This window comes from Calypte anna, chromosome 3 (genome assembly GCF_003957555.1).
Source record: "Calypte anna isolate BGI_N300 chromosome 3, bCalAnn1_v1.p, whole genome shotgun sequence".
In the NCBI taxonomy this organism is placed as follows: Eukaryota; Metazoa; Chordata; class Aves; order Apodiformes; family Trochilidae; genus Calypte; species Calypte anna.
In genome coordinates this window covers 99,828,804-99,852,337 of record NC_044246.1, presented here as the reverse complement: position 1 = coordinate 99,852,337, position 23,534 = coordinate 99,828,804, and the positions used below count along the sequence as shown (strand labels likewise).

At 35.2% G+C, this 23,534-nt stretch overlaps 1 protein-coding gene across 1 annotated transcript in view; it reads right to left on the bottom strand.

The window, feature by feature from the left end:
• Positions 1-23,534, bottom strand: part of ASAP2 (ArfGAP with SH3 domain, ankyrin repeat and PH domain 2) — an 85,764-nt gene that overhangs the window by 20,632 nt on the left and 41,598 nt on the right. Inside the window, exons 6-17 of the mRNA XM_030447807.1 lie at positions 21,153-21,282; positions 18,974-19,059; positions 17,540-17,615; positions 16,958-17,044; positions 11,282-11,385; positions 11,099-11,168; positions 6,884-6,971; positions 5,083-5,131; positions 4,807-4,973; positions 3,188-3,321; positions 2,350-2,444; positions 531-720 (exon numbers count right to left, since the gene is read on the bottom strand). Coding sequence (XP_030303667.1) covers positions 531-720; positions 2,350-2,444; positions 3,188-3,321; positions 4,807-4,973; positions 5,083-5,131; positions 6,884-6,971; positions 11,099-11,168; positions 11,282-11,385; positions 16,958-17,044; positions 17,540-17,615; positions 18,974-19,059; positions 21,153-21,282 — 1,276 coding nt within the window. The remainder of the gene's footprint in view (positions 1-530; positions 721-2,349; positions 2,445-3,187; positions 3,322-4,806; positions 4,974-5,082; positions 5,132-6,883; positions 6,972-11,098; positions 11,169-11,281; positions 11,386-16,957; positions 17,045-17,539; positions 17,616-18,973; positions 19,060-21,152; positions 21,283-23,534) is intronic.

The window sequence follows — 23,534 nt, the reverse complement described above, 5'->3', positions numbered from 1 at the left end:
ACAAGGGGCAATGGGCAAAAGTTGCCCCTGGAGAGATTCTGATTGGACACAAGAGGAAAATTTTTCACCCTGAGGACAGTCAGACATTGGAATGGTCTCCCAGAGGAAGTGGTGGGTTCCCCCACTTTAAGTCTGAGCTCAACAGGGTGCTGAGACTTATCATGTAAGGGTTGGACCAGATGATCCTTGAGGTCCCTTCCAACCTGACATTCTATGATTCTATGAACTCCTGCGAAGACTTTCACTGCTTCTTTTTTTTCCTTAAAAGTAAACAAATGGGCTCAATACAAACAGGTTCTTGAATTATTTAATGTTTCATGTTTTAACACATTTAAAATACAATACTATTTGGAAACAATGTTATAGTAAACTTTAACACCTTTTGTTATAATTAGATTACATAATTAAAAGGACAAGTGTTCAGAACAGTGTTTCAAATCATATTTTTTTTAAAAGAAAAAAGGTTGTTTTTTAATTAATGAGAGCACATGGATCTTACAATAATTTTCAATAAAATACACAACACTTACGTGGCCATTGGCCAGTGGAATTTTTTCTGTGAGATCCACACCATCCGCATATACTTGGACTAGTCCAAGAATGTCTCTTGATTTAACTGCTTCACAAAGAGCATGTAACTTAGCTGCATTGTCAGCATGCTTTTTCCTTGCATATTTTCTCTCAATATACTTGGCAGTAATATAATCTTTTCTTGCATTCCTGCAAATCAATATAATTTACTTCTTTAACTTTTAGCAGAAGATACACATTAGAATTCCCATCTATACACACAAGTAATTTGAAATAAAATCTGGGAAAGATGATTTCTCATTCATTATGGTAATTTTTCTTTTCAAATATGCATGCAAGACATGCAGTCTTGTATTCCCAGTATGGAATGTAGCTATAGAAAGTGAATCAAGTATCCAGTATGAAGACAGACCACTAATTTGTAACAGCAGCCTGTCAGGTTTATTTTTACCTGACTTGTTGTGCTTCTACACAATTCTGGAAAGGGATGGAAGGCATAGGATATAAAAATCTGTCCTGTACCTCAGGCACAGATCATTCAAGCTCTGGATCTGTATTCACAGCACTGAGGACATTCAGTAAAGCAACTCTTCACAACAACCATCCATAACAGGGAGGATGATGTGGAGTTTTTAGTTTTGCCTCTAAACTGAGTTGAACACTTCATATACTTGAATCATTACAAGTTATAACTTTTGTTGTTGATACCCAACTAACAAATGACTACTCCTCTTCCCATCACAGGAAGACAGGAGCTTGCACACCTCCCAAAGGCCTAACTCCTCATCAGCTCTCATGAGGTATACAAGACATGGCACACAGGACATGCAGTAAAGCCATCCTTTATGTACTATGCAATGGAAAAAATCCAAATTACAAAATCCAAATAATACTGAATGGAATTAATGGATAGCTCTTGTTCCTAACGTGTATGACTATTTCTTCATAGTTCTTAAGAAGTACTTATCTTCAGGTTCTCATTTTATTAAAAAAAAAAAACAAATAAACCACACACAAAAAAAAAACCCAAACAAATTTGATATGTAGAGATATCAAACTAAATTTTTTTTTAAATATCTGTTTTTAGAAGTCTTTGAATACTGCTGATTTAGCATTCAGTAAAGTCATTCATAATTCTAGTTATTAATATAAGTATTTTGTATTATTTATAGTGGTAGTGGAAAATAACTAAAACTGCAGCGTTCAATACTGTTTCTGTCAGAATGGTGAAGGTTCACATAATGTAAAGTCCTAAGCCAATTCTTCTGGGTTTGTTCCTGTATCATTTACAAGCTTTTCTAAGACAGAGTAGTATCCAGCCAAGTAGGCAGCTGTCCTTGCTGTGTCTGTGCCATCACAGTTCAGTGTTTTCGAGGAATTCAATTAAATGTTTTGTCTTTATGCCACACAGTTATGGACTGAATTCCAATAGGTGTTCAGTATCTTTCAGGTAAAATGTTTATGTTATTCCAGTTCCTGTGTAGTGCTTATGTAGCAAAAAATTAACAGCTTTGTTTCTACTGTCTACCTTTGTGTGTCTTTAAAATTCCCAATAAGACAGATGTCATTAGTTTCTGTCCTACAAATGATGATTCAGAGTATTGGTTAAATAATGGGAGGATACAAGCCAATAAAGTTAAATAAAACAGACATGCAAAGCACCAGAAAGAAGGTTTACTTCTTGGCTATGAGGTTATATATATCTTCCATGGCCTGCTGGTGCAAACCATAATGGCACGACTCATTAGCAATATTAAGCTAAAGCACTGCCTTTTTCAGAACAGTGCTTTACTTACATAAGTAAAGCTTTTTACTTACATATCACTGCTTGGATTAGGTTTGACCATCTCATCAACTGGCAGACAGAATTCCATAATCTCATTAAACCCAGCATTCCCAATATTCTTTGCAAGCTGATTTAAAAAAAAAAATAAATCCACAGCTTTCTTAATGAACATGTTCAGTTACTGGCTATGTACATACTAATGGGTGGGAAGGGAAAATGGGAGTTGGAATTTTTTTTTGTTTCTAATTCCTAGTTCTGCTTTTATGTCAGCAATCATTAGCAGATTAGGCATCCTCTTGGATGTCAGCCTTCATCTGCAATTTAGTACATGAACAAGTAACTGCAGAATAATCCATCAAGACACCAGTTCACACAATACACACAAAATACTTTGTACTGGGTAAGAACACACATTTGAATTGTCACAGAGCAGCTGATAATGTGGTAACATCTTCGTGCAGCAAAGATGAACACATTTCCTCCCTCTGAGGATTAAAGTTCTCTTCCAGAATAATGCTAAATAATTAATGGGAAGTATTTGTAAAGTCCTTCAATATTTAATCTGAGAGGCATATTCATATGTCAAACAGCTATGTTGATTTTAAAAAGCAACCAAGTGTAAAAAGACTGGGAAACACAAAAATATGAAGCCTCCCTTGATTTGAATTCTAAGATCAGGCAAAGTTTATTATAAGATTCTATGTTCCAGAAGGCTCCAGAAGGTTCCAGAAGGCTAAGTTTTCTTAAATTATTTTTAGCAAGAGGCAACTTTCAGGATTGGAATAACAGGTCATTAAAGTGACAAAAATATGCTTCTGTTGGAAGTATTTTATAGTACTAATTTTAAATTAATAAAAGCAATTAGATTACCAAAAGTTCAGATGTTCCCAGCACATCTAGTGTAAGTGATTGCATTCTGGAATAGTGAACACCAAGTTCTCTATGGATTCCTGAGCATTCAATGCAAGTTAAAATTCCCAAATTCGTTGAAAGCCAGGTAGGATCTGAAATAGAAAGCACCCATAGAATTAAAATTTATTCAGGTAATTATTTCATTCTAGAAAATGTAGTATGCAGAAAAAACATGCTGTAAAGTAAGATTCCTGTATGTGAATCATCTGGTTTTTTAAAAGTATGTATTTAAATTTACTCTACTGGGGACACAAACCAGGATTTTTTTTAAAGGCCAAGGAAATGAAGATACAAATTTTACTGAATTTTTTTTTTTGTATGGACATTGCTGTCCAAGCAAGGTACTTGAATGGTATAGTTTGTAATTCTCCACATACTTTCTGGAACTGCATTTTTCCACCACCAGTATAATGGTGTCACATTATCAATTGGGGGTATAAGTACAGGTCAAATAGGAATAAAAATGTCTACAGGTGGTTGTTTGTTTTCTTTTTTCATTTCAACTATAGACTTCAGACTAAGTGAGACAGCAGTGATTCTGAAATACAAACACAGCACCACACTACAATTGATTCTCACTGAACTATTTCAAAGTCTCATTCCTCTCCTTTAGTCACCCTTGCTTGTCTTTTCTCCCGGTGTTTTGCATTCTTGCCATACATTCCCTCATCTTCCAGACAAATAATTAATTTCTGAAGATTTAGTCATCTTAGGAATTTAATTAATTTGATAAAGGTTTGGTAGTAGCTATGTAGAATCTTCTCCTTTAAAGACAGCAGGATTGACTCTTCCCACAGTTTTATACCATAGCTAGAGGTTACTATTGATTTATAAAGTGCATAGAGCCTCAGGTCTGACATTTTCAGCTACAGTTACAGATAAAAAATTTTAAGACCTGCAGTGCCTCTGTAATATAAAATAGCCTAAGAAACAGTAGGATTTTAAAAATAATTTGAAGAAGATTAAAGTAGAAAATCATCAATCTACAAAACCAACACTGCAAACCATAGTGGGTGCATTCTTTTCCAGGTGTGCAGTCTTAGACATATTGCCTGGCTAATCCTCTCAAAGCCAAAAAATTAAAAGTAAAAACAAAAATAAGAAAGGAAAAAAAGAAGATTTAAAAAAAAATAGGAAAAAGAAAGAAAAAGAGATGAGAAAGAAAAGAGGAAGAAAAGAAAAGGAAAAAACAAAAGAAAAGAAAAGCAAAAGAAAAGAAACACAAAAGAAAAAAAAGAAGGGCACATTAGGAAAATGCTTGAAGCATCTTACTGCTGCCCAGTTTTACCTAAATCTTTTACCTAATTATGGGCTATTAAAATAAGACCAATTGATTTATATAAGCAAAAATCATAATTAGAAAAATGAGAGAAAAATAAGCTTCTTTATAACCTTTCTCCCCACTGACTATATGCATATAGCAAATCACTCTTACTGAAGCAGTACAATTAAATTATTAGCATATTCTACTATGTGTATAATCTTAGGAGTAAAAGTGAAAGCGTAAAAACACCAGCTTAAATAGTCTCATGACACATAGAATTTTTACCAATTAGAAGTATGCTTAATTGAGTCACCTTGTGCTCCACAGTCACAACACACATCATTTCCAGTCATCCTCTGGACTTCAGATATAATTTCTTTTGTCAGTTCCTGGACAATATTATTTTCTCCTGTGTTATCATCTCCTTTGAATGCATTATTTAAAGCTTCCTCTTTGCTGTTTTGTAGCACAGATGTCCATCTAAAATGGCAGTAATATTTTGCTATTAAATGTTTTGGCACTTCTGAAGTTCAAGGTAATGTCTCAGCAGAACACCAGTATCAGAAATAAAGTTAGCAAAGTAACTCACATTTGACATTCTTGTTCATCCTCTGCTTGAAAGTGGTAAGTCCTGTCGTCTGCACAATAAATAATTCACATACTGATTAAAAAAACAATTGAAAAAAAGGTTTTGCAGAAATCTCTCAGAAAATTCTAAAACTAATGTACGATTCCTGAGGTCTCTAGTCTCATCACAAGAGGGGTTTTCAGGCAAAAAGTCTATTTAGCAAGTTTCACTCAGACTACCTACAGTTCAGCTATGTTTATACATGTATTTACACTGGTGGGTTGTTGTTCTTTAAACTGAAACGTTTTCTGCAGTGCTGTGCTTCTATCACATAAGCAGCAGGAGAGCACATTAAGTTTTTTCATGTTCTAGGGATAATCTCAGTAATCACAAGTCTAAAGTTCTGCTGGGGGTGCTGGGGATTGTGACTAAAACATAAGAGTCTGTATTTAAGTTTCTCTGTTTAAATAATAAAGACTTAAAGTTTCCAAATGAGCTCTTAAAACTACAGTAACCAAAAATGACAAAAAGAGTTTGACAGATACAAAGTTCAAACTACAATCAGGATAAACTCCAAGCTGTTTCAATTAAATCAAGCTAAAATTTTTGAGATTACTACTTTTGTAATTCGAAGTATTGTGGGTACTATTAAAGAAAAAAGAATAATACATTTTAAGTCTATGAAACAAGTGGGATATAGTAGAGCTTGGTGATTGAGTTGGGAGCTAAAATTAGTATAGCTGATGGGAACAAAGCTACTGACAAAAAGATATTATAGGTTGAAAATTTCTAAAGTTTGGAAAATATGCAGGCAAAAATTTATTAAAAGACAGTTTAAAACATGGAAAATCTTAAGAGAGTGAGTGAGGGTACATGAAAGGACAGACAAGTGTCTGACAAAGAATGAGAGATTTTCTCTTGCCATGATACAAGCAAGCTGAATTTTTTAAAAAATCAAGGAATGGTTTAAAAGCCTATAGTAAAACAAAGTGAAAAAATGATCTGGAGAAAACTAAGAGGCCTGTTATGCCTTATTATGTGTATGATGAGACAAATTATAATGTGAGAAGCTGATATTGGGCAAAATGTGACATGGTAATCAAGAGAGAAAAAGCACAAAAGCAAACAGGCAAGACCACTTTCTTGTACAGAAATAGAAAAGCTTTACATTGCATACTTGAGTCCTAGTCTATTAACATAAGGAGCATATCTTACATTGACAAATAGAAAAGAACAAATGCTCTGACAAAGGAACAAACAAGGAATGGATTTATATTCTCCCCAAATAATTTGAGATATATATTTTAGTAACATATTTTTATTGAGCGCAGCAATATAATTCCAAAACATCCCAGTGAAAAAACAAAGGAAGAATTCTACTACACAATTTTTTATCACACCATTCAGTTCCCAGAATCATTCATTATTGCTGCTTGTAATGTGTACCCTCTTTATCTCACCTTAATATCTATGGTGAGACAACAAAACTAAAGAAAATTTTTCATTATTTTCTTCACTTACAAAGCAATCACTGTGCTTAAATTTTAAGATCTTTTTTCATGTTTTATAAGCTTCTTCTGATATCACACAAAGTCATTAACTTTCCAAGATGACCAGCTAAGACATTCTCAATTTAAAGAGTGACAATTCTCAATTTAAAGAGTCACAGTAAAAATACTATTACTCTACTTTAACAAAAAATTATATAGAAAGAAGGATCAAAGACAGCTTTAAAAACAAGTGGATTATTGAAACATTTACAGAAATAGTGCAAAATCTTTGATATTAGCTTCAAGTAAAAGGACCTAAACAACAAACCTACGTGATATGAGGTCAAAACATTTTTTCTCCTCTGGGTTTGTTTTCACTTGGCAGGTTAACAGATTGAGCTTTGCTGGAGGTCGGTTTGCCTATTTGAAGACAAAGCACACGCACTTTAGCATATTGATACTGACTGAAATCTGCAGTCCAGAACTAGAATAACATCCCACTATCCAAAAAGACTTGACAAATGGCTGTTACTTTAATTTTTAAGTTACTCAGGTTTTGATTTAAGTGTTTTTCTGCATCATGTAAGCTATGTTTTCTTGTATCTGGCTATTTTGTTCACTAATAATTGGATAGATGCTAGGGGGAGAGGTAAAATCATGTTAATATCACTACTCTGATCACCTCACCTATAACATTTATCTGAAAGAATAAGTATGACAAAGAGATTAATTTTATGTATGTTTGATCTAACATTTAGAAATTGACTTCAAAAAGAGATTGGCTTTTTAGGTTTTCAATAATCAAATACTTTGACTCCTACTAATGTCTTTAAATTAGAGAGCCTAGATAACACATTTAGAACAAATGCTCAATTTTTAAGTCACTCAAGGGACACATTGAAGGAAAACAAGAAGTTTGCAAAGAGTAGCCTTGCAACAGATATATGTAAAACTAAACTGACATACCTCATTATCAAAAATGTAGTGAAACAAAAATATATTCTATAAAGATACATATTTTCTAGTCTAGTTTCTCTCAGCTATTTCAGTTCCTTACTGAATAAAAAGTGGCACTTATACTAAAAAAAAAATGCACAAGCAAACTTCACTTTTAACAAGTCTCATAAAGGCTACAAAGACTTTTCAAGCAGCATCTCTGTGATAATCTCTTCTTTCCATTTAGCTACCTGTCCTGCAGACCTGAGGAATGGCTTGCACTTGCTAGAGTGGATAACTGGTTTCACTCTTCTTTTAGAAGATGTAAATCAGAAAGGAGATCTAACTACAGAGGCTCTGCTCTAGACAACAGTATCTGAAAATTAATAATTTTTAAAAACTCATTAGGAAGTACTAAAGATTAGGAAGTACTATAAAGATAGTAATATATCCACATTACCACCCTTACTGTTGCATTTTAACAATTTTAATCTATCAAGTTGCTAAACCAAGATTTCATTATCTAAACAAGAACTATTATCAAATGAAGCTGAACTACCATATAATGTAATTAACTTGCAATGAATCATAAGAAACTTACATCTTCTCAAACTCTTCTAAATTTATTGACAAAAATATTTATTTCAAAGAAGAAGAGAGAACAAGTCTGAAAAGTACTTCTTTCCTTGAAACAATCTGGTACAACGACGTAGCTGGACAAAAAATAATGTTATCATAACTATGTCTGAAGACCAGTGAAAAATCAAATCCATGCAGAAACATAAGAAGGGAAACAATTACATTTTTTCCTGCTTGGGGAAAAAAATGATAAAAAAAAGGCATGGTGTCCTTGAAAAACAGCATGTTATGCTTTGCCCAATACAAGCAGCAGGTATAACCAAGTCATGCATGCTTTGAAACAACAGAGCTGCAGGCCACTTGCTGGAACTGTAAACCAAATTGTATCCAAGAGAGCTTTTGGAGGCAGCAAGATGACAATTAATTGACAACCATCTTATATTCTCTGCTATGATATAGAGCTGACTTTTACAGAAGTGTGTCCACTTACTTAAGAGACTGGTTGGCTGATTTAATCATTATTTTTTCTGGATATCACAGTGTTTTATTTGAGATACAAAAAGATTAATCTGATTCTCTTGCCTTAAGATTGATCAGTTAATCATCATGATAGATTAAAGTTTCCAGCAGTAAAGAAAGCACAACAAAAAAAGGATTCCTTGATAATAAGCCTCTATTATACTCCTTTTCTGCAAGCACCAAATTCCATTTAAGCTCTGTAAACACAAATCAACTTCAAAGAATTTGAGGTTCCTCAAATGTAAGTTTTTCCCTTGGGACTTCTTGATCTGGAAATCACTCAGGAAATCCCATTTACATGGCTCAATCTGCTTGAAGAATTTTTTCATCCACATCTTTTAAAACTGTGGTCAGGTAGATGTCAGAAAATCCCACAAAGAAGAGTGTCTGTTTTTCCATCAGCCATTACCTTGTATGCTGCTCTTATGAATACTGATGTCATTGAAACTTCTAGTTGTCTAGAAGTATAACTTTTGTACATATGCCAATGCAGACACATCTATTCAGCACTATAGCTGGGTGTCTGACAGCAAACCAACCATACTCTCCCAATCCATACCAGGAGAGCATTCGGTGGGCAAGTTTAAGCCAAAATACAGCACCTGCAACTGGCTGAAGATAGGAACTAGCTGTTGTAGGAACTAGCTGAAAAAACAGTCCTTCATAAAGAGAGGCTACGTGGTCAAAAAAAAGAAATCAGTGAAGAATACTTGGGCTTTAAAGGAAAAACCTTTACAAATTTGTATTTGACAAGGCAACCAAAACTGGCAACTGAATTTCTGATAGATGGTTCATTTTGATGAACAGCTGGGAAGTGAGAATGGCACATTATATTTTAGAGAACAAGAGGCATTAACCCTGAGAAAGCCTGGAAATCAATGTTGTTGCTTCAAAAGTCTCAAAAGGCACACAGAGTGGCCCAGAAAATTCTTAACAAATCACTTCTACCTTTTCCAATGCCTGTGAAAAAAACATTATTTTTTTACACAAAACTGACATCAATACATAAGGGGAAAGTGAACAAAGAAGTAAAAGTACTTTTTAGATGTGTATTTTAAAACCAGAAGGTAGTCTCTTCATTTTGTAGTATAAAAAGATCAAGACCAAACTTTTGAAACCCCCATATCTAAACCCATACTTAAGTATCTGCCTCAGCAACTGCTTTCCAGCTACAGCTCCACTGATTTCATTGGGAACTTACTACTTCTAAAAATGTGAGACCATTTGGTAGACAGCTTATAAAACAGGAACAACAACAGTATTTCCATAGACTCAGTAACTGTACTTGCTTGTGAAAGTTTTAAAATTCTTCATTTTAAAATTTAAAATTTAAAAATTAAAAAAAAATTAAAAATTAAATTTTAATTTTAATTAAATTTTAAAATTTAAAATTTTAAAATTAGTAGCCTCTGTCAGCTCTGAGCTGCCCAGGCTACACTCCACTAGTACCACTACAGCATGTCAAATGCCAACCACATTTACAGCACACAGGGACACCAGTATAGAAACAAGAGTAGACTTTTCTATTACAGACACCTAAACAAGAACAGGGACAAATTCATGGACAATTCTGAAGCCATTGTAGTAATGACTCTACTTTGCAGGCTGGTTTTGCACTCCTCCTTAATTCCTGGTTGTCAATTCATAAGGCAATAGCTTGTGATTAGATGAACAAATGAGAGATTGATTCATTTTTGCTGCCAGGGTCAGCTTGTAGTCATAGCAACAGGCATAACAGGATGAAGAACAGAACAGTTCATAACAGGATCAAGCAACTGGACTGTTTATTAGACCAAGAATGGGAAGTACTGTCAATGAGGGTTTTTTTGCCTTAAGAAACTTTTTTACAAGTTTTGAGAAAGCAATATAAAAAAAGTAATGGGACATCAAAAACATCTGAGTTCAAAGCCAACTGTAAGAAGTCGAAAATATGAAAGCATAGAGTATAGCTATAAATACTAAAATTTTGTTAATGTGTTTCAAATATTAGTGCCAAAGAAAGAGGGACTTCTAACACTCTCTCTTGTCATTCTGGTAGAAGTTGCCTTCAGAGTTTATTTTCTCCAGCAGCAATCCCCATATAGCAGCAAATGTGGGGAGGAGAAGAGATTCAACAATCTCTCAGTTTGCCTTGGAAATATAAAAAAGATGTTTAACTCACATGTAAAAGATGGCTTAATGCCCAACCATGTCTTTCAAAAAAAAAAAGAGTTAGAATTTGTGTACTTTTAGATAGTCTGGTAAAGTATAAACAGTCTTACATGAACTAAATTAATGATTAAAAAAGACATTTTTTTTCCCCATTAACAGTCATGAGCATTAAAACAGTTGTATTTTTAGCTACCGTGTTTGTCTTCATATATTTCTGAAAGACTGCCTTAAAAAATGTAGCCATAATCTTCAAACTGCTGCCTCAGGAATCCAGCTAATTCCAATTTATAAATATAGACCAGCATAGCTTTCTTTCTTGTATTAGCAACCATCTACATGAAATACTGTAAACAAATACTTACTGTACCATGGGAAATTGTAAGAAAACCATTTTTAACTGAGCACTTCCTTTTCTGCCACACTTTTCTGATTCTGGTTTAAAGGGGGAAAAAAAAAAAAGTGACTCAGATTTTAATATATTTAATACTGCGTTGCTTCAGCTCTTAGGACCTAATATTTTTTCCACAGAATCCAGGAGTCCTTACCCATCACTTTTCTTGTACAAACTGCCATTTCGTTCAGTGCCATGTTCCTTGTTTCCCTGAGGTTGATGTAAACTGTAAGTTGTACTCTGACGCATCTGAGATTCCTGAAATATACAGAACAGCAGTTTGTAATGCATTCCACACTTTCAACCAAAACATACCACCTGTTAATGAGGTTCAGAGCCTTTTCTTCGTGCTCTAATCCTACAGGCCAAATGAAGCACTCTTTTCTTCCTCAGTGAGAAAGAATAAGATCCATTTCTTTTTTCAGAGGGCACAAAAAGGATCTGAGAAGTACCCATTATCGTCACCTGTCAAAATCCTCTTATGTGCTTTCATTTAACTTTTACTATTGGACTTAATATATGGGGTTTTAAATTGAGCAGTGGTCTTTCCAACTCATGAAAACACTGCAGCGTGCAAACATTAAAGGTTGTTATTACTTGCAGTTCTTAGTGCACCCTTCCATTGTAAAAAAATTACATACATAAATTTGGGAAAGTAATTCTCCTTGTGGAAATTAGTCAAATTATTCTCTGGAAAGCAGAAGAGACCTCCTGAAAACACAGTTCAGGAGCCACACAGGAAAACTCAAAAGTTATTTCCATAGAAATTATAATTTAAACTAAAGTAGCTTAAACAAAGTAGAATTCTGGGAGAAGTGACACAAGGGTTAACTTAAACCCTTCTCACTGCTCTCAGAATTACCCAGAGGTAGGACTCACTGCTGCAAAAGTCCAGCTTCTTAAAAAATAATATGTCATGCTATATTAGCAGCAGTAACACCATGGTATGGACTTTTCAATGTATACAGTAACAATGACTAGTACTTATAATGTTTACTGTTCTCCATGCTCTTTGCTCTGTGGATGTAATAACATCTGTTATATTTGGCAGATAATATAAGCACAGCAAGGAAAAAAGAAACCACAAGAAAGCAGCTCACTCAAATGACTATCTGAGCTACTAAGAAATAAGCCAAGTAATTTGATTTTTTAAAATCTTTTTACTCTAAATCTGAGATAGTGTGCCTCAGATATCCTAGAAGTATAATCACAAGATAAATAATTCTGGGTTTCCAGAGTGTAAACATGATAAAATACAGTGACCTAAAAACTATGTATTAAGCAGATATTTTCCCTATAATTGCAATTAGCTTCATACACTTTATTAGCCCAAGTATAAGGCATCTCTGCATATAAGCAGAGGAAAAAGACCAACAAAAATTAAAAACACAGTCAGAAAGTGCTTTTTCCCAGCTCAGATGGAATTCTGCTCCTCTACAAGCTCCAGAAGCACATCCTGCTACCAAAGTTACTAACACAGTCAAAGCTGTCCAGGATTCTACTCTACTATAGAGGCAATGCACAACAGGTCTGAAATATGATGGTAGGGGCAGAGCTAACACCTACACCCCTGTCCAGGGCATTTTGGATTCCACACTTCCAGGCTGCAGGATTTCAGGCTGATCCTGCATGCAGCACTGCAGGTAAGTGGTCCTGAGAACCGTGAGCTGAGCTCAAGGCAAGGCTGCAGCACTCCTTGGTGCCCCTTTTCAGCAGAAGCAACCTGTGCCCACTTCCCTGTCTCTCAGCTAGGGAGCCCTAACAGGTAGCTACAACATTCATCCGAGGCTTTTAAAGACACTACAAAACCACCACTTAACTGTCCGTGCCTGACAAAGCATCTCTTCGTATTGCAATCAGCCTGTTTATCATTCCTCTCCAGCCTGTTTACACACAATTGTTTGGTTTTGCACTCTGGCTGTCCACCATAAAGACAGAAAAACATTTAAAAAGAATTTCTCCTCACTGATTAAGAATCACTGCACGCATATATTTACCAACCTCTGAAGAAAATCTGATCTGACACTACCTGCTGTCTCCTACCAATCCTTTGATCTCTGCCTCCCATTACTCAGTAAAGGAACTCCACTCCCAAGATTAGATGCCTTAGAGGAAATTACTTTCAGTTCTCCACGTCCTCTATCAGGTAAAGATTTCAGATAACCTCCAACGCCTGCCCACAGCACTATTCCCATTACTGAAGACTACGCTGCTACTTTTTGTGGAATATTTTCTGCTGCATTTCACCTACCTCCCTTCAGCTGTTGTTTGTGCTCAGCTGCTGTGTTTGGCCAGACTGGCAAGCCAGTAATACAAGCTTCCTGCCTTATTTGAACCAGAGAGGAAGCTGCTGTAGCTGACGTGTATTTCCACACATTCATTATGATCAACAGTATTTTTAAATTATTTTGTGATAGGGACTTAGGGACACAACAAGGAGATTCTACACCTAAAATCCCCTTTTCAGGCCATTCCTAAATAAACATAAAATAATAAATAGTAATTTAAAAAGTAATAAAAGTGACTGCGAGATGATGGTTTTACACAGCTCTGACAATCAAGTCCATGATTTTGATCTAGCTCCTAACAGACAGGATGCCATACAACAAATCACCATCACAATTAACATCCTTCCGGGCAATTTCAGCATGCCTTTTCCATATGCAGACTCCCCAAAGGATCTCCCCTTATTTCTGGTTTGCATATCTCAAACAACAATTCACAGATAAGGGGTGAGGAACAATATACATTACCTATGGGAGGAAAAGGATCACCGCAGGATATAGGATATAGGACATACCCAGCCCAGAGTATTGTCCTAACAATACTCTGATCGGAACAGACTGAAGTACATGAGCCTAAGAAACTGAACTTTGTCCACTTTATCAGCTTTAGAATGCACATAGGCATACCAAAACTAAGGTGAGTCATTTAATTGCAGTACATTTATAGTGCACCACTTCACTGACCATAAAGAGGTTTGAAGTTATTTCTTCCAAAGACCAACCAACTTCTAAATCAAGCAGAACAGCATAGCTAAAAATGCAAGAAATGTGCAAAGAGCATACTGTAAAGATGGTCTGTGACTACTTTTAAGAGAGATTTTTTAAAAAAAATTTTTATCAGCCCCACTATTTTAATAAAACAGAACTTTCCACACACAAGGTGCTTGAACCTATACACAGTAAATTTTGGCTAGTCATTCCACAACTCACACGGAGCAGGAATTTAGACTGTCTGGATCACTCCTGTGTATAAAGCTGCCAAAAAGCCATCTTAACTCTTCAAGAGCCTGAGCTTCTCTTTCATTTGGATAAACACTGCCAAGAGGACATTTCAGAGATCCACCCGTTATCTATTACAGCTACACAGAGCCCCCAAAAGATGTATTTGCTGGAACCCCAGTCAGGCAGCCTCTCCTATAGCACAGCTAACATAATTTTTGTCAAAAAACACAAAATTTATAATTTTGGAATGGCCTAAGTAGATTATAGGTTCTACCAAACATGTAGAAGAAGCAGAAGCAAATCTAAATACTACAGTCGGTATCATTAAAGATGACATAGGAGAGAAACTAAGGCAATACAATTTTAAGGTTAACCCCAAACCTCGTAGGTGTTCTACAGTTTGAAAAATAAACATTTAAAATTAAAAGTTATGAAGGCACACACACAATGAGGTTTCAAAAAGAAATTTCAATACACGCAAGATTTGAGGAGGTTCTGTGAAGGGGAAACTATATATCCAAGCACAAAAAAAAAGTTCACTAAAAGTGTTTTTATCTTTTTGCTTTTTAAATAGAACAGAAACAATAATTTTCAACATTCTATTATTTCATATATGAAGTCTATTTTACTTAAAAATACATATATCTTCAAAATTTTTAAAAAACATCAAGTCAAGCAACTGGATTTAATTCTCAAGAGATGAAAAGGAATTCACCAATTTGTTTTACAGCAATTTTCTTTCCCAAGAATAATCTGAGAACAGTTTTTTTTTTAATACAGCAAACGGAAGAGGAAAAAAAAAAGAGCCAGACTTTTCATACCAACAGAAAAAAGCTCAGAGGAAAAATCCAGTTTCTTGAAATCTGAATGGAAATCATGCCAACTATTTTCATTAAAACATAGTAACACTTACTCTCCTAGACTTCGGTCACAAAATGTAAATGCATTTCAGGAAGGAAAAAGAAATCAGTTATAGTAAAGGAAATTACAGTGCAACAAGAATAATATTAGTGGGTGGTACAGCAAATTATACCGGGATTATTTGGCACCCCACTGACTAATTGATGTCTTCAAAAAGCTTCAAAAATAATGATACCTTTCATGCTCTGCAAGCAAACATCTATATCTAAATTTGTAGAATTAATAAATATCACATACAGCACTTACTACACTTATATTTTTAAATGCAACAAAATCCATACAAGTAATCAATTTATGTGTATTATTACTCTATTGTAATCTGTGAAAGAATGGATGCTCATCACATATACATTTATTATCAGTATCACTAATGAATAGGTAAACACAGAGAAGCAATTTCTAGCAACCATGAACGCCAAATTGCTCCTGTTACTTCTGTTGAGCAAAGAGCTGAATGAAATAGGAAGCCTGCTAACACACCTGAACAGCACCTATTGACAGTGGGCAGTCAATGGTGAATCCACAGTAGTCACCATTTCCATAAGGATCACCAGTCTTTCATTTCCAAGAGCTCAGTTTTTTAAGTTTTTGCAAATTCACCCCTCAGTGAGTCCTAAATACCAGGCAGAACCTAAGAAAGTGCCTGCAAACTGTATTGGACTTTGTACAAAATGGTCATTATCATAAACTTCATGCTGTAAAAAACAGGACCTCAAAGTGAAGAGTGTTTAAAGCTGTTTGAATGCCTATCAGCAAGTTACAGAATAACAGAATGGTCTGGGGTAGAAAGGATCTTTAAAGATCACCTAGTCCAAACCCCAAGCAATGGGCAGGGACATCTTTCACTAGATTAGGTTGCTCAACAACCATTATCTGGCCACCAGTAAGAGCTAGGGAGTCACCACAGCCTTTAAGGGAAAATGAAAGCAAGACTGGAAAAGATAAAAGGAGTCTGAGCTCTACAAACTGAACTGTTTCATTGTGATCCCTCTCAGAAAGAGAATCTGAAAAGGGGGCAGGAGGTTCGTTCATCACTCACTCATAGCCCAACAGCCACACAAAGGAAGCTGGCTGGCATTTATTTATATTACGAGGAAACACTAGCAATCTGATACAAAAGTAGACTCAATATTTAGGACTAGATTATACAAAAGATGTTTGCTTGCAAATCAGTTTGCCAAGTAAAATTACTCCAGAGTTCTTTACATTTAACAGCAATTATAATCAAAACTCAAAGAACCTTTATTCCCTTATTTATTAGATTGCTGAACTGACCCAGCTCTTGCACACTTGAAAACTGCCAGTAGCAAACTTAATTGTTACCTTTACAGATGATGACATGAACTGTTTTTCTATTTGAAGTTCAGTTTTACATAATCTTAATGCAGTTTGAAGTATTATTGTGAGATAACATTCTACTACTGGGGACTCCTTGATACTACCAAAGTTGTCCCATTCTCAGTTTGAGCAACATAGACACCATTGCCTGTTCATTCACAGAGAGTACACCATATGGGTATTTTGCAATATTGCTAATAAAAAGAAATTTTTTGCAGTAAGTCTGATATTTTTAGTGGGGATTCAGTTCAGAAGAAGCTAAAATATCTCTATTTCAAACACGAGTATTACATTAGAAGTCATTAACATAGGCATCATGTAGTTAAACCACCTTCTATGCTCACCTCTTTCTGATCAACCTGGAGTGCTGATTTTAAAATATCTCTAAGCTGTGTTAATTGTCTTCTTTCCTCATCTTGTGCTTGTTTAATCTGGAATGAAGAAAAACACGGCTAAAAAATAACATTATTGTTTTTTTCAATGCAGTTTTTACAAACTTTCTACTCAATTGGTTCATTTTCCTGAGAAACATTCAGCAAGAATGAAAATACACAGAGAAAAGATAACATGATTGGTTTATTTTCCTTTATATCGTCACAAAAACTGATAATGGCTAGGATGGTGCTGGGTTAAGACACTGCAATTGTCCCACATTGTTCTTGCTTCCTTGTGTTCAATTTGAAATCAATTTTCCACTTAGTCAGTAAAGATTTTAGAGCAAATGCTGTTTTCCCTAACATTTTACATGCTGGGGCCCTGAACTGAAACTAAGGCTTCTGGATATTATATTAAAAGATAACTTTAATAGAAAATGTACTAAAAACCTTAAAATGCTGACTATTAAATGTCATCTAGCTCGAACCACTCTGATCCCAGTTCTCCTGTAAAACCTGTTTACAACACAAATGTGAAATGCTGCTACTCACTGTATAAAGATCTGTTGAGAGTGTCTCAATTGAAGGCTTGAGACTTTCAACTGCTTTTAACCCATCCTGAAAGAAACTTCAAAAGAAAAACAAGCACACGGTTACTAAACATCTTGTTTTCTGTTTTAAAAGTTGCCAAAGTAAGACATGAATATTATTAAGCCATTCCATTAATTTCAAAACACTGAACATTTCTTTTTGAAGTATCTTTGACCAATCCACCTCTTTATTTCCATCAGTTTATTTTAAGATGCAAAACTCCTAATTAGATTGAGAACTGCCATAATCCACTGCCACAGTTTTCCTTATTGCCATCTCAAACACAAGTTCTCATCCCACTTTTAGAAGGCCCAGAATAAGCAAGACTGAATTTGCAGAACTGCAAAAGCTCTAGCAGATATAAAATAATTGTGACTTCTTGGAGCCAAATAATGTCATATCTGATGCAAAAATCCTACTAAAAAAAACCCCTTTCTTTCTCAAGCATTAATTACAGCCTATAAGCAAACTGAATATGATCAATCTTATTGGATCATATGCATTTTTATATTGGCATAGTAATGTTACCTATGCCAAATATTCCTCTTAAAAAAAAAAAGATATTGGAAAAATAAATTTAAAGAAACAACAACTACAGGTGTTTAAAACTTCTGGGTCATTTAGAACAGAAAATAATTTCACTCTGGGGAATAGACAAGAAAGTGACAGGACAACACAGCATTTATGTTGTTGAAATTATATTAAATGGACAGATTGAATGATGACATACTGCAACTGGACTGATTTTAAAAGCAACAAAACTGTATGGAGAAAAATCCTACATAGATGCAGACTGGTCTTTTAAGATAAAAGCTTACTGATCCGAACAGGTTAACAGCAGCTCTTTCAAGTTTATAGCTGTGACTTTATTGCTGTATTACTGATCTACAAGACTATCATTAAATAGCACGCCATTCTAATGAGACCTTTATGTTTTATTCCTGAGCATTCCAACTAATTAGAAAGAGTCTTTCAAAATAGTTTTATCCCACTGCTTATGCACTTTATTTTTCTTGAGCCCAGACTTAATTTAGATTATTGCTAGATACACTCAAAAAAGCCAGTCAAAACGAATGGATCACTAACTGGTAGACCAAAATAATAGCTGTTTCTAGAGCAATTTATAAAATATATCAAAACTCTCTGTGGCACTCCTTTGAAATAGACAGTTATGCTCTATGGGACAAGCTCAACCTGGTTACATGTTCTGGAAGACAGTAACAAAAGCAATCACTAATCTATGACAAAAACAATTTGTCAAAAGATATCACCAAGAGCAGTTGAATCTTAGATTTATTTTGAAAAAATCTAGAAACATGTTATGATGATGTAAGAAGTTTAAAAAAAAATGCTGCTCCAGTTATTTTGCAGATATAAAACAAAATTAAAACATACTTGCACTGAGCATGAAAATACTTGATCAAGTTCTGAAGCAAGTCCACTCCTTTTTTAATCTTGATTTCATTGACTTTCAGCAGGTACTGTTAAAACAGTAATTCACAGAAGTTATTAATTATTACTGCTACAGTATTTTTAACATTATTTTCAGTTATATTTCAAACTTTAGACTTGCAGATTTAGAAGACCCTAAAGAGAATGCACCAGGCATTAATGACAAGAAAGCAATTGTTGTCACCACTGATTTTTGTTACCCTGTGCCAATAATTAACTACGATTAGTTCAAATTGTTAAAGCATCCTTCATAGCTCGTAGTGGAAGCTACGTAAAGGAAGCATTAAGGGGGTTTTGTAGTAAATTTAGGAATCCATTCTTAAACCTAGCAGCCCATTCAGTACCTATCTCTCTAGTTGTGTAAATTCATTGTTAAATAGATGTCATTAAGGAAGTAAGCTGTTTGCTCAAAAGAAGTCAGGAATTATTTTAACAATTTTTAAAATCTTTCACTTGATTTTATTGTTTTCTCTATCGGTTCTTTATACAAGGTAATTACAGCACATTACAGCTTAGAAAGAGATTTTTAAAAATTTACTGTCAAGTTAAAAAAAGGTGTGATTAGTGTCCTTTTGCATTAGGCACAATCCAAGTCCCTATGAAGTGATAGCTCCTCCCTTGAATGCATAGCACAAAAGATGTCAGCCATGCAAGCAGCAGGAAGATTGACCAAATATTTACAGCAGTCAACTGCCCATTAAATTGACAATTTTTAACCCCTGCTTAGACAGCGATCTCCTAGCAAAGGAATGAGTTTCTTAGCAATACTTTGATGTGTCTGCTTTTCCCCAGTCTGCAGTACACCCTGAATGTTTCAAACCCACTGAAATAAAGCAGAATCCAAGTGCTAGCTTTAAGTCTTGCACCTCTTTATGCTGGTTCAGGTGATCAGATGATTTGCTAAAATGTAGACATGAGAACTACATAGTATTTAGTTACGAGAACAACCTCTCCTGTTCTTCTAAATTTAAAATGGAGTTCTTGGCATCTGGTCTTTTGTTTACCTCCATAATTTACAGAGAAATACCCTGTACTCATGATGTACTTTCAATATATCAGACTTCTGATTTGCCAACAAAACCAAAGTCCCTTTTATGATGACTCAGAGACAACCAAGCATAAACTTCTTTTCCCCAAAATTAGAAGAAATACAGGATACACTTCAGATATTCCACATTTAAGGTAACTTGATTCAATTCCACAGACTTCAGCCTGGGTTTTATTATCATTACAACTGACTGAACTCCTCCTTTACTATGACACAGGAAGAGAGAAGCATCTGTTCCTTGTTGTTAGAAAGTACACAGATGGGTAATTAGCTGGCAACATCCATATGTTTATTGGTTACTCAAACCCCTTAATCAGTTTTGAATACTTCAGCCTGACTCCCTGTAGGAATGTGAAGCTTTTGTGCTAAGCATCAGTGTATGTGGTTACTAAAAGTGGTATTCAGGACAATTGCTGTAAAGCTATGTTGGCATATGAGTCAAATTACCTTTAATCATGATACTAAAACCAGAAGAAACACCCATGGTATATTTTTGAGTTCATACCAGAGAAAGAACAAGCTCAGACACTTGTGTTCCCAACCATGGAACCTGACATGCAGATAAACAAATAAAACTGAATATATTCACATCAGATTTAACATACTGCAATATCACAGATTTCAAAGCAGAAACATTCTGAAAAATCTTGAAAGACAAGATTTCATCCTTGGCACTTTTTTTTTTTCAGCACCAACCCAACAATGTGCTAGACTGGAGTTGCTCCTCCTAATAACACAACAGCTGTCAGCCCAGGGAACAATTCAGAGAACGGTCTAGGGCTTAAAATAACTTCTAGTCAAATAGCAGTGTAAAGGCTTAGTTGTTACGATCTCTTAGTGTTTAATTGAGCTTTACATTATTCTACAACTTAATTACTTACTTTTGAAAATAGAAAATACCTACATTCTCTGCAAAGTAAGCACCTCAGGATAAAAAAATGTGTTTTAGCAAATAGAGTCCACTAATAAATTGGCATTTCACCTTAACAGCACAGTTGCCATTAAACAATTTTGTTTTTCAAAGTCTTCCTAATAATACTAACAGAACAGTATGAATTTCACACTGAATCTTACCTCACACATCTGTAACTGGAAGAACCTTCTCTCTTTCTCCATCTCTTCTGCAATTTCAGCTCCACTTATTTCTGTACGGATCATTCCATGTAGCTTAGCATGCTCTTTTTTCTCCTTCTCTATTTTTGTACTAAAAGGCAAAGAATCAGTCAATGAAGTGAAAAATTCATAGCCTCTCAGGAAATCTGATTATTCACAAAGTCTATTGACAGATGCAAAGCCAAAGTCTTGTAATTTTGCATATGACTTACTTCCAGATGACACTTCATTTGAAATTTGACAATGACTAAAGATCAGTAATGGCATACAGTAGCTGAAATCTAATTCAGTCATCTGTTAAAATAATGTCCTGACAGATATTCCAATAGACGAGACCAAATGAGAGGAAGATAATAAGCTTTTGCACTGAAGAAAAAAGATCTAGAAAAAAAGTAATAGATTTTAATTTGAAACATAGGCAGATGTTTAATCCCAACTGACCAAACTGAGGTTAACAGAGTTCAATTATGTCACCAGATTTATTAAGTCCTGCCCGTCATCAAGTCATCTTCTAAATATACAAGGTTTCCTAAGCCAAAATCACAGTTGCCATCTCCACTTGCTACTGAGCCAGTTGGCACTGGGAATGCCAGCCAGCAGGCTGTGATGCAGACTTCAAAGTCTGCTAGACCAGCTGTCCTAATTCCCTAAAAGTTTCCATGAACATTTTCCAAGAGTTCTGAATGAAACAGGTTCTCCTGCAGAATATAAATGAATACCCAAGGCCTGCCATACAGCGTGACACCCCTAAACACACTTGTGTATTTGTTACAGCTATTGTCCATATTATTCCTGAAGGCAGTGGCATAATTACACTAGACAATTAGACAAGCCAGATATGAAACAAGATATTAATAGAAGAAGATACATGAGGGTGTTTAGCTTTTGGAGAAAGACTTCTATTTTGCACTTGTACTGTTTAGAAGCTGAAAATTCTTGAAATAGCTTCCTGAGGAAATGCTATAATGCTTCTGAACAAGAGGAAGCATTACACAGGAATACGGGAAGCAGATGAGAGGAACAAAGAATACACACACTGTCCTACCTCCTCTTGGCCAGTTAAGTGTCTCTCATCTCTCCCTCTGAAAAGATGATATGCCCCAAGTGCTCTCCTAACCTGATGTTAACATTAGCCTAACAGGTTATGGAGAAATGTCCTAGATGGTCAAAGGACTTCCAGTCAATGATATAGTCTGTCCTTACACTTCTCAAGAATGAGGAACTGTCTCCTCTTACACCTCAAACATCACAAGAAAACTAGAATTAATCCCATCCCATAACACTCCCACAGGGAAACATTTTGAACATCAATTCAAAAAGCCCTGCTGAGCTCTCAGTACTGGCAGGCACTGTAGAGCCAGCCTGTGCAGGGTTCCAGCAGCCAGCACATCCTGCCAGCACTGCACTCCTGCTCAGCCCCTCCTGTCCCACCAGAAGCAGACATTTGGAGTGAAGCTCTTCTTTGAAACAAATATTCTGAAAACCTTCACTTGCCTGAATAAAAGCTTGATTCTAGAACATTCTGTTTTCATTAAAAATGTCTATAGTCTTACCCACTTACTGTCAAATATGTAATTTGGTAGCTTCAGAATATAGAGCCCAAACTAAAGGATTAACCAGATATCCATTGGGAACAAGGAAGATAAACCATTACAAGAAGATTCACAGGCAACAACAAAGATGCAACTCCTTTCTAGCACCCACTCTAAGAGAGTTTACCTTATAGAACTTGATAGTTCTAAAAAAGTCAGACCTCAGAGCAAAGATTGAGGTTGATTTTAGTACTTTCAATTTACACATCAATAATTCATGAAGCCAGAGAACTTACTGAAATGTGAATTATAATAACTATCAATTGCTATTTAATTGTACTTTCACAGTTTACAGAGAAAAATACAACACAGGATGACATAGTCACCCCTAAAATTAAGAGAGCTATTGCCCAAGAGTCAAACATTATGCACAGTATTACAGCACACTTTGTTTTAAGAAACTGAATTCCTTTTAAAGGAAGGCTAGCTTTTGGTGAAAGAGTCCTTCCTACTCTTTCAAGGATTCCATAGGCAGAAAGTAGTTAAACCAAGACTAAAGCCCACCAGCATCTACAAAGTAATTCACAGAAATAGGACATCCTTGAAGCTATTTGCTGCAGCTTCTGGCTCCATGGCTTAAAAAGCTTAAGAGATGCTTTGTAAAAAAAATAAGACATCTCTTAGTGGCAAGTACCAGAGATACATGATGGTGCATTTCACATTTGCATTTCCTTATTATTTATGTATTAGTCTCTAACTATACTTTCAGCCTTGTAATCCAGTTTTAACCTGTTGTTTTGCTACAGTAGTA